Below are 11379 nucleotides of genomic sequence, written 5' to 3'. Positions count from 1 at the left end.
TTGGCTGTTTGAGTGTTTGAAGGTTTGGAGTGGGGTTTTTTAAGTCTGAATATTTGGGAAAATCACAAAGCTAGAGAGGAAAAGACATTGAAAACTTAGAATTTCTGACTTAACTGTGTTCTCCCTCAATAATAGTGCACTAGCAAGCTACACAAACATTTTTACCTCCAAGGATCTTTAACAGAGGGATTAACACCATCTAACCATTTCCTAGGCTACAGTACTAAGGCCAAAACACATTACTGGGTAACTGGGAGTATTTGTACCTTGTCAAGTCACTCCTAAACACAATATTGAGCTTCACTGGTATGGAGACTCCCTGGAAAAGATGCCAGTTTATTCAATAATTTACTGTCCTCTGCCTTATTTTTAGGGTGAATATACCTGAGTTCAGCTTCCAGCATTGGTATGTCTTATGTCTTGATCTGCTAAACTGAACTCTTTAGTATCCAGTATTTTTTTTTTTTACCCCTGAAAGTAATTCACACGATCCCAGCATGGTAGGGTTGGAAGGGACATCTGGAGATCATCCATTCCATCCCCTCTGCAAAAGCAGGGGCACCCACAGCAGCTTGCCCAGAATCACAGAGTCCAGGTGGGTTTGGAATCTCTCCATAGAAGGAGACTCCACAGTCTCTCTGGGCAACCTCCTGGGTTGCAGCTTGTGCCTGTTGTCCTTCATTTGTCACTGGGCACCACTATGATGAGTTCTGGCCTCATCCCCTTGCCCTCCACCCTTTAGCTCTTGTTGAGAATTGGTCAGATTCCATCTCAGGCTGCTCTTCTGCAGGCTGTCAGCCTTTCCTCCTCACAGAGATGCTCTGGGCCCCTCAGTATCTTAGTGGTGTTTGCTGGATTCTTTTCAGTAGTTCCCTGTCTCTCTTGAACCGGGGAGCCCAGAACTGGACCCAGTACTGCAGATGTGCCCTCACTAGGGCACAGTAGAGGGGAACCTGCTGGTCATACTCTTCTCAGTGCACCCAAGCTGAAGGAATGGGATGTGTTTAAAGATGATCAGTTTCTTGGTCAAGGTTTCTGTTTTCTCCTGAGCCCTTGAGCAGAAGGGAAGCTCCTTTCTTCACTTCCTAGATTTTTGCTGCACAGAAATGAGAACCATGTACAAAACATAGCAGTCCTCAGAGGTAAAATCCCCTCTTCTTTCACATCTCTCTTGAAGTTCCTCAATGTGCCACCGGATGGCAGATGTCTTCTGAGGTTTAAAGTTGCATTGTACAGTGTCTGCAAGTCTTCAGGTTGTCTTTGTCATTTGTGCAAGTTTAAGGTAACACAGGGATGGATAGTGCATAAATATAATACTGTTCAAAAGTCCTGACTGTACTCAAATTTCCAGTGGAATTGCAGTGTCTTAGATCCAAATGCTCTCCTGCTTTATTACATTATTAAATGCAGCATGTAGGATGCAGGGGAGTGCTTTTGGGTGTGGGTGCATGTATTCCTTAATGATTAATTAATTACTGGAGATCAAAGAACAGGGATGTTATGTCATGTGCCCAAGAGAACTGTGGTGATATAGGACAGAGGTCGTGGTAGGCAAATGGATCTCGACATTCATAGATTCATAGAATGGTTTGGGTTGGAAGGGACCTTAAAGATCATCTAGTTCCAAACCTCTGACATGGGCAGGGACACCTCCCACTAGCCCAGGTTGCTCAGGGTTCCATCTAACCTGGCCTTGAACACCTCCAGGGAGGGGCATTCACAGCCTCCCTGGGCAACCTGTTCCAGTGTCATCACTAGAATGATGAAAAAGATGGAAGTCAACAAGTGCTGTCACAACAGAAGTTTGGGTTGGTTACTGCTTTTCTAGAGGACTGGTAATCAGGAAATAAACTCTCTAAAGGTGGGGGAGTTCTGCTGGATGTTCTCATCTCTGCTGAAGGAATCATTCAGCTGATGCTCCTTTGCATTAGGAATGTACACACTCAACACTTCTGTTCTCTGCTCCTTGGCAATTGACCTAGAGGATTCAGATCCCTCCAAACAAATGATAGTGTAGGTATCTACCAAACATCTTAGCTTGTCACACCAAAGAGCTTTCTCTTACACTTGCGAACGTGTTCCTGCTGATAGTATTTAACTTCTCACTTTTTCTTCCCCCCCCAGATAACATTACAAGTACTGAAAACTGGATCTACTGTGAACACAGATGAAATTTCTGGGTTTCATCAGCAGTCAAGAGAAGAAATTACTGTCTTGCTGCTGTGGCAGGGAGGTGAAACAGACCTACCAACCAGTAATTCATGGCTGTATGTTTGTTTGGCATATATGCTAGTTGAAATTTAGTCTAATGCTTTGCAGTAAGCTTGTAAATACTCAAAATCTTACTATTAAATTATTTTGTTGAAGCAAGTAAATCTTACTCTGGGCATTATTCTGTGAAGGCTCTGTAAAGATGGTTCTTCAGTAGACAGGAAGTTGTCAGCTTTTAAAATTCTACCACGGCTTTCCAAACCTCCTGAAATTTGAGTTTTTCTCGGTGTAATCACCCAGAATATTAATCCCCTGGCAGATGGTTCTGGCTTTCCAAAAAGAGCATGTCAAGAAGACACAAAATCCACCACTTTAATTAGTTTAACTACACTTGGAAATACCTGTGAAAGATTAGACCCTGAGCCTCTTCCCATTGCTCAGGGGTAGAAGAAAGTGCAAATAAGTGCTGCTAGATTAGTCTGTGAACAAGTGTTGTATAAACACACTGTATAGCTCAAGGTGAAAAATTACAGCATTAAGTTATTTTTTTCCTTTAAGCATGAGTAGAACAAGCTCTGCCAACAGCTCCTTGGAGTCCTATTGTGTGTGCTTCTAATTATCAATATCCCTGTTCTTGCAAATTCCAAGCCACTGGTGATTATGCAAGAATCCAGAGCCCCTAGGAGATAGAAGTGAGCTCCTTGGTGTAGGTCTGTCTGTAGTAAGTTGTGATTATGATGGTTGTTCCACCATCCTTATGATAAACACCAATGAGGTGTTTATCATCAGGATGTTTGAGGAGTCCTAGGGAAAACCACTTACTTTGCTCCAAACCATTTCATAGTTTCTCTACAAGAAACAGACTGATACTGCCAAACTAATTGGAGAGTTCAAGAGCAGATGATACAGTGTGTAACTGTGGAGCTGTCTGTGGCATCCTGAATATTGCAGAGTTTTGCTTTTCTTGCTGGTTATACAGGACAGAAATATCATGACCCACAATCTCTCTTGTCCTGCCCTTCGGTTACGAAAGCTCTGCTCCTTATTTTCATCTTTTGTCTGACTCTTGGAGAAAGTGTAATTAATTACTAGGCTAGCTCTCTGCCCCAGGGGAGGAAATGGTATTCATTTGGAGGCCACAACAATATCTGCTCTTGTTCTGCTTTTCTCGAAGGAAAGGCTTTTTCCTCGTGATTTGGGTTTGAACCCAAGAATGACTGCATGAAATTTCATTGAGTGGGAACTGGCTCTTCCATCCCAGTGCCTAAAGGTTATGGGTCCCAGCCAGTTCCTGGGTGCTGCAGAAGGGCCTGTTTGTGCAGTGATTCAGGAGAGCAATCTGGTCAGTGTCAGCAGGGCTGCTCTGTCACATCCCAGACACGATGACGAAGTCTCAATGGCGCGAGTGGCATCGCTTGCAGCGAGTCAGTTGGCGCGAGAGCTGCGATAATCCTTTATCGCCAGGGTTGTGCCTGGAGTGAGCGTATTGTACATACATCTGAAAGAGGTTCTTCATTAACACTGCCCACTTATTTTTGTTATCTGAAGTGTGCTGCTAGGAGACTTTGACCTAAAGTGCTCGGAGATGGTGGAAGATGTTTTGCTTCTTGTTTGGAGTGCTCTAGGGGTGCGTGTGCTCACTGTCAGAGGGAAAGACCTTGTGTGCAGCTGGGTCTGGTGTGGTTCATAACCTCGAAACACCAAGAGGAGAGGTTTGGGGCCCAAGGCAACACATACTGAATGGACACAGAAGTTGAAATGCATGTTGTGTAGGTACAAAAATCTGCCTACGGGGAGGTTTTTAGAGGAAAATGGGTGATTAAACCTGTATTTATCCCCTTTTCTCTTACTGTCTGTCCTCTGCTAAGCCTGGTTAAGTCAATCAGGCATATCACAGTCACTTGCTATTAATTCAGATTTGGAGCAGGCTAATATTTACTCTTAAAGGGACTCTATCCACTTGAATCCAAGCATACTTGGGATTAGCTAAGTCTCTGTTGCTGTAACTTGTGAAACTACTGAAAGCCAAGTTGTATATCCTGGCCAAAGCTCTTTATTATTTTGCAGTGTCCCCTGAGCACTTTTTGTGTTTAAGGCTGTATTTACATGCCCATCTTACAGCTTTCATATGGTGAAGATTGGTCACCTGTACACCTGTGGCAGGCAGGTGTATCTTCTATACAGAACAAGGGAGAAAAGATGAACCTAAATATTAATTCTGGAAGACGAAGAACAAAGTTCTTACAGATAGCTGATTGTGACAAATCATTATATAGATCTCACACATGCACTAAATTATGCCTTTAAAAAAATAATCTGCTTAATTTAATTTTACATCATATACTGCCTTAGTTTAATTCCATTTTGTAGGGAAAGCAAATGAGTCAGTGTTGCCAACCCTTAATTAAACTCTTTAGTAGTGCTGTATCTGAACAGTGAGAGGGTAGAGACTTAGCTGTGCCCAGCGTTCCCTTTTCATTTAAACATTTAATAAACAATTTTGCCAAGATCCACAGATCGTTTTGTTTTCATAAAACCCACCACACTTTTTTTTTCTCTCTTTTTTTTTTTTTTCTTATGTATTTATTCTGGAGTTGCCAGCTGGATATTACATCCTAAACGCTATTTTGATGTGAACTGTTGCTTCCTCCAAAAGCAGTTTCTATGTGAATTGAGCCCCTCTGAGCTATGCTGTTGAAGTATTGGGAGAATCATTTCATGCACCTGGGAGGGAAAACGGGCAGGAGCCGGATTTTCTAGGTAAAGAGAATCAGCTGTCCCTGCCGCACCCGTGCACGGAAAGCCCCTTAAACACCGGCTACAGCATAAAGACAGATTTGATGCCTGGACTTCTCTTTTGCTTTCCTGGTGCTCCTGTCTTCCGCAGAAGGAAAACAAAGCACCGGCGTGTTATCGCCGCCCCTCGCTTGCCCAGCCCCCGTTCCCCACAGAGCCCAGGGCGGGCGGGGGTGCCGTGGTGAGCGGGGAACAGACGCCTTCCCTCGTAGCACCGCGGAGGCGAGCGGGGCTAGAGATTTAAACGGGTCTCGGTGAGGCGCCACGGAGAGCCGTGGGGCTCCGGCTACCGCTCCCCCCACGTGAGGCCGCCGCCAGTCAGCGGCCGTCGGCCCGCCCCGCCGTCCCTCCTTCCCTTCCCTCCCCGCTGGCAGCGCCGGGTGACTAATGTCTGTCATATGACTGTGACACCGAATGGAGTCGGGCGGGCGGAACTAGCCGCGGCGAGGGGACGGCGCTGCGCGGAGCCCAGCGCCTCGGCGGCGGGGGCCAGCGGCGGCTCCCCAAGATGCCGCCCACCCTCTTCCAGAAGCTCTTCAACAAGAAGCACGGACTCATCTCCCCGGCCAGGGACCCCCGGGACGACTGCGTTTTCAGGTAAGCGGGACGGAGCCGCCCTCCTCCTCCTTCCTTCAGCCCAACTTGTGCGCCGAGTTCCCCGCTGCCTGCCCAGCGCCGGAGAAGAGCGGCCGTGGCCCCCTTTCTTTCTCCTCAGCAGACGCCTGTGCTGCTTGCCGCGGCTCCGGAGCTCCCCTCAGCCGCGCACGTACCGCTGGTCCCGGGCTCCGACCCCCGCCGCGGGAGCTCCGAGCTGCCCCAGCCCGGGCCCCCCAGGCGGGCGCTGGATGGGAGCCCCCCGGGGCCGCCACGTCGGGGCTGCCACTCTGCCTCCTCTCGGGGGTCGCCTCACCCCAGGGCTAGGTCGGGCTGCCACCCCTCGGGGGCTCAGCCCCATGACGGCGCATCGCTGCTTTCCTGTGGGTTTCACTCCTTCGCGATCAGCCGCGGCCCCCGCCTCCTCCTGCCTCCCTCCCCGGGTCGGGTGTGGGACCCCAGCCCCTCACGGTTCTCTCTGGGGATGCTGAAGGCCGGGCATGGGGGGACAAGACGCCACTACGCATGGGGCGGACAGGCGGCTGGCGATCCCCAGGGAGACACCTCAGAAACGTGGAGGAAAGAGAGAGAAAACGTGAAGGTTTGGGCTCTGCCAAGAGAGGTGTAGGGTTTCTGGCGAAATTTATCATGCTCTGACCGCAACAAAACTGGATCCGCCGAGAGGTGCCAAGCACAACAGGGGAGGCAGGAAAGGGAGCCCTTCTCCAGAAGCCCTATTCCTAGTCCCCTCCGGTCGGGTGGGACGTGGGCTCACCAAACCCTTCAGTGGGGTTTTGGTGACGACTTCAATTCTCGGTCCTTCATGGGGATTCAGTGTTGGAAGAGGTTTCACTGAGGCGCCGGGGCCTAGAAATCACCCAGGGCCTCTTCGGGGGTTGGTTTGCTTGGAAACAGGTAGTTTTTTGTGACTGTAAAATAAGTGCAATTCCACCAGTGCATAATGGTGACGCTCCAAAGTGATGTGCTCCTTCCTAGCCCTGGCAGTAGTGAAGATTTCGCAGTAACCTGCAAAATCACTCTAAAGTGCAGTTTGCAAGTTGGATGCAAATCCAATACGCTTCATTAGTAAGAGTTATGCACCTCTTGAAACACTTCTAACAGTGTGGTGAAGCTCCCCTCCCACCCTCTGCCTGGAAATTTATTGCCTACAAATGATCAGCCTGTGGCTTGCTCTGTAAAGGGAGATCTCTGACTGATGAACTCAATTTTGTGTAGTGGGATAGTCTTTTTTAACTGCAATGATGCCATTTAGGTGGTTTAAGAGTGTTCTGCAGCAATTAAAGCATCACAGCTTTCTCAGAATATTGATGGGTCTCTTTTGTGCCATTATGGAGTCAGGACATACTCCTGGATGTGACCTGAAATCTAGAACTTGAACTGGAGCCTGCACCTTCTAAAGACACTGATCACAGCTGCTAGTCACTGTGAGGGTGTTCCTTTAAAAAATGATCTTATTAAAGAGACAAGTCATTTTCATGTCTGTGTCACCTTATTTTCTAAATCAGCTTAACCCTGGGATCAGACCCCTTGGTGTGGAAGAGGCCCTAAGACTGCTCTGTGTAATTAACTTGCCTTTCCCCCTCTGTTAAGACATGTGTTAGTGATGGGTCTGTGTGGAGCTTGGTGGTTAATTCCACAGCTGCTGGCCCTGGGGCAGAAATGTGAGGATCACGCTTGCGGTGAAACGAGCAGGAGTAAGTGCTCCACGAGATCTCCTCTTCACCTGCATGGTTCTGTGCCAAACTGGATGTGAATTTAAACAAGATCTGTTCCTCTGTCTGTTCTTCCCTCCTCCGTTTACATGGTGCTGCTTCACTTTCTGCTGTGAACTCTCAACCACCAACTAGTGAATTTGCAGTTGTTGTTTTTGGCAGACCTGCAGGTATAAAATCCCAGGAGGAAGCTGATGGCTCTTCTGACTAAGGCTCTGGCAGGGTGGGAGACCTGACTCTTAGGAGAGCCAAGTATTATTTTCTGAAGACTAATACAGATGCCCTCTAGGCATGTTGCCTAAAGGCTGCTTTCCTTTTCCAAAAGGGGATAATAAGTCTTTAGTTAGTCTTCACTGTGTATGGTCTGATCAGTGACTGAAACTTTTGGATCATAGACAGAATAAAGACTGCTCTATATTACAGCTGGGTCTTCAGAGACTGGAAACTAGAGCTCTGATTCCCTCCCTCCCCCCCCCTCTGGTTGCAGTAAACCTGAAGGCATCAGCCTCATCGATTTCAGTGGGGCAAGGTTGTATTTACGGGTTGATTAAATTATTACCTCTTTGTATTCTAAATTACAGAAGGTTTTCCAGATATTCTCAGTGCTGTTATTTCTGTCTTCACTCTGATAAAGTGAAGTCCTCTTACTGAGGAGGCAATGTAAAACAGCACAAAAAAAAAACAACCATAAAATCTCTTAATGTGTTTTGTGAATAATAAAGAGAGGAGCCCAAGCACTCTGGTGGTGACATCAGGATGGCAGAACACTTCAGGATGATTTTGGTGCTCATTCTTTTTTTGACTATGAATATGTTTTCCATTTCCATCAGGCTTATTGTGACTGTTACCAGGACATAAATTCCACTTAATCTGAGCTTGCACCACTTTGAAAACTGAAAGTAATACTTTTCCAGGGAAAACATCTTTTGTTTAGTTGTTTGTTGGGATTTTTTTTTTCCTGCCCAGAAGCTTTTTCTGTGCTGTGGGGGTGTGTTAAATTTTCAGTTTGGCTCTAGCCAGACCATGTAGAATCCTTCAGAACTAGATGTTAAAGGCTCTAGTGATGTGAGCAGTAAGTAGCAACTGTGAAGTATTTGCTGATGTACCAGCTTGTGGGGTTTTTTGTGTGTGTTTTTTTTGTTTGGTTGGTTTGATTTTGTTTTTTTAATAAATAAATATATAAGCAGTTTATTCTACCGAAGAAGCCTTAGGAAATCACAACAGATCCACTACTTACTTCTACTTTAGCTCTTCAGTTTAACCAAGGGCAGTTGGCAGGCTTGGCCCTTAGTCTGAAATCTGTACAGCTGTGACAGTTCCATGGCAAACAAAAATATTCAACATTGTAGTGATTAGAATCTGTTAACAAGAAACAGAGAAACACCTGCAGGTATGCTAGAGAGAGAGACAAACCCTTGAGTTCCAAGGTGTAGAGTAACTGCTGTCTACTGCAAATAATCCTCACGTGAGTGGATTTTCCCTGAAGGCAACTTTTACTATAAATAGGAGCTCTTGGCCATATTGTAGCATCTGGCACTGGAGCTGCTGGTGACCCTAGAGCTCAGCCCAGGCTGTTACAGTTATTAGGAGTGTGACATTTCAGATATGTTGTTTCCTAGAGCTTTAGCACCAAAGTATTCCTCTTGTAAAAATGCCTAAAGATGTTCACATCAGTTGCCTGCTGTAGGTGTCTAAAATGTATCTACACTTTTCAACAGCAAAGAAATGAAGGCTGTTCTGGAACTTTCTGATCCATTTGCCCAGTAAATTGGAAACAGTCTTACAAAAACTGAGCAGAAGCAGCCACCCATTTCTGCTAAAAGTGAGAGCACACAAAGAATTCTACTCCACCTTTAAGTCACTGACTGCCACAGATAGCAACTTTGAACTGCTACTTCTCTTTTGGCTTTCTAGGGGCCTGCCTTCGTGCTTTGGAGAAGAGGGAGCTTCTAAACACTAATCACTTAACCAACTTTTTGTTCAAAAAGTGTTCAGCAAAAGGAGCCTAAAGCTCAGAAAATTACCTGAGAGGTCTCAGGCTTTAGATCTTTGTTGTTGAGATACGTGGGCAGTACTGCCAGTGGTAAATACAGCTGGATGGACTGCAGCAGAGTGTGTCTGTCGAGGGAGGTTTGGACTTGGAGAACATTTAACCTGTTGCACGATCCCATGGTACTGAATTATGGGACTGGGACATTTTGGGCTGGTATGCAGGAGGGAAACTTGGTGTTTCTTTCCATCTTATGTATAAAGTTCAAGTATTTCTTCTCTTGTATCTCTAGACATCCTTCTCACTTCACCGGGGGATAAGAGGGGTTATTAATTAGGAGTTTCTCTTGCTCTACAGCTCAGGAAAAGTCTCAGTGTCTCTTTTTAATCTAAGGAGCTGTAAAGAAGCATCTCACCCTGAGGGGCATTCCAGCCATGTTTGCAAACTGTTTGCTCTGTTAAAACACCTGTTGTAGAGGTACAGCTGGGTGGTAATTGCTCAAGCTTGAAAACCCCTTCCAGTTTCAAGTCTTACCAACGGTGTGGAGGATCTTTGGGCACATTCTTCCTTCAGGGGTTTGCTTTGGTTCCCTGAGTATTTCTGAGGATAAGTACAGTTTGCCAAGTGGGAAGACAGAGGAATAAAAAACATTCTTCTCTTTATGTATGGAGAAGACTGTTTTTGGTCATCCTGTAAATGTGGGGTTTTTTAAGGTCTTTCTCTAGTATGTGCTGCTCCTTTATTGAGGGAAGATTTTGCCAGGGTCCTGAGATACAAACGCCCTAAGGATGGGGGCAATGTAATATATTACCTGCAGTCTACCTAGGCAAGTATCCCTCATCAGGCCAGGCTCTTTCTATTCTCCATGGCAGTGACTTGATCTGGTATCCTGTGATTTGTTTCTTTTCACATCATTCTTGGCAGAGGGATTCACTGAGGGAGTTGCAATAAACCAAGAGCTGGAAATGGTTAGAACGACAGAAAGATGCTTCACGAGGCAGTTGCCTGTGTCCTTGTGCTGTACAAATAGTGTATGCTTTCTTACAAAGGCATCACTGCTTCTTGAATCAGCAACCAATCTCCTCAGGTAGACTCAGAGACATCAACAACGTTTTGCTGGGGACTTTTGAAAGCAGAGGCTGGAGTAAGGTGAAGGAGGAACATGAAAGTTGTCTTCACATGCATTGATTGATTGTTTTCAGTCAAAGTTTTACCCACAAAACTTCTTGGTTAGTCTTCACATTACTTCTGAAGGTGGCCAACACTAGTGACATGAATGATGAGGTGTTGCTAGAGGAGCTGCTTGGTGTTTGTTCCTCCTGGGATGAGAGGAGGGGGAGCCACCACAGACTGCCATGTTCCTTTCCATTTTGAAGCTCTGGCTTTATGATGTGCCAAAGCAGTTCAGAGACAGATGTCTGGACAATAATAGCATCAGGCTGAGGTTTGGGAGAGAGCTTAAACAATGATCTGACAAAACTTCTGCCAAAATTCTCACTGAATTAACCTTCCACAGCTAACAGGGTAGCCCACTCTATCCAGTCAAGGCTTTGCAGGTAGCTCTCTGTACAGCCTGGCCAAACCCAGGGGAGCAAATCCCTTGCCAGGCTGTGTCAGGCCTTGTGAGCAATGCAGTGAGCAGATTCCTTATGCTCACAGCACTGCACAGGGCTTTGGAGAATCATAGAACCAAAGAATTATTTTGTCTGGAAGAGACCTCTAAGATCATTGAGTTCAACTTCCACCTTAAGATCACCATGTCCATTAAACCAACTGCCATGGCCACACATTTCTTGAACATCTCCAGGGATGGTTACTCCACCACCTCCCTGGGCAGCCTGTTCCAATGCCTGACCACTCTTACAGGAAAGAAATTGTTCCTCATCTCCAACCTAAACCTCCCCTGGTGCAACTTGAAGCTTGGGTTACTTGGGAGAAGAGACCAACCCCAACTTCATTCCAACCTCCTTTCAGGGAGTTGTAGAGAACAATGAGGTCTCCCCTCAGCCTCCTTTTCTCCAGACTAAACAACCCCAGGTCCCTCAGCAGCTCCTC

General features: G+C 46.2%; 1 protein-coding gene across 1 annotated transcript in view; it reads left to right on the top strand.

Annotated features, from left to right (window-relative positions):
* The first annotated feature begins 5515 nt into the window (after positions 1-5515).
* FNIP1 (folliculin interacting protein 1) overlaps positions 5516-11379 on the top strand; it is an 85549-nt gene continuing 79685 nt past the window's right edge. Inside the window, exon 1 of the mRNA XM_054389176.1 lies at positions 5516-5604. Coding sequence (XP_054245151.1) covers positions 5516-5604 — 89 coding nt within the window. The remainder of the gene's footprint in view (positions 5605-11379) is intronic.

The sequence above is a fragment of the Indicator indicator genome, chromosome 18, assembly GCF_027791375.1.
Source record: "Indicator indicator isolate 239-I01 chromosome 18, UM_Iind_1.1, whole genome shotgun sequence".
In the NCBI taxonomy this organism is placed as follows: Eukaryota; Metazoa; Chordata; class Aves; order Piciformes; family Indicatoridae; genus Indicator; species Indicator indicator.
This window is presented reverse-complemented; position numbering and strand designations above follow the sequence as displayed.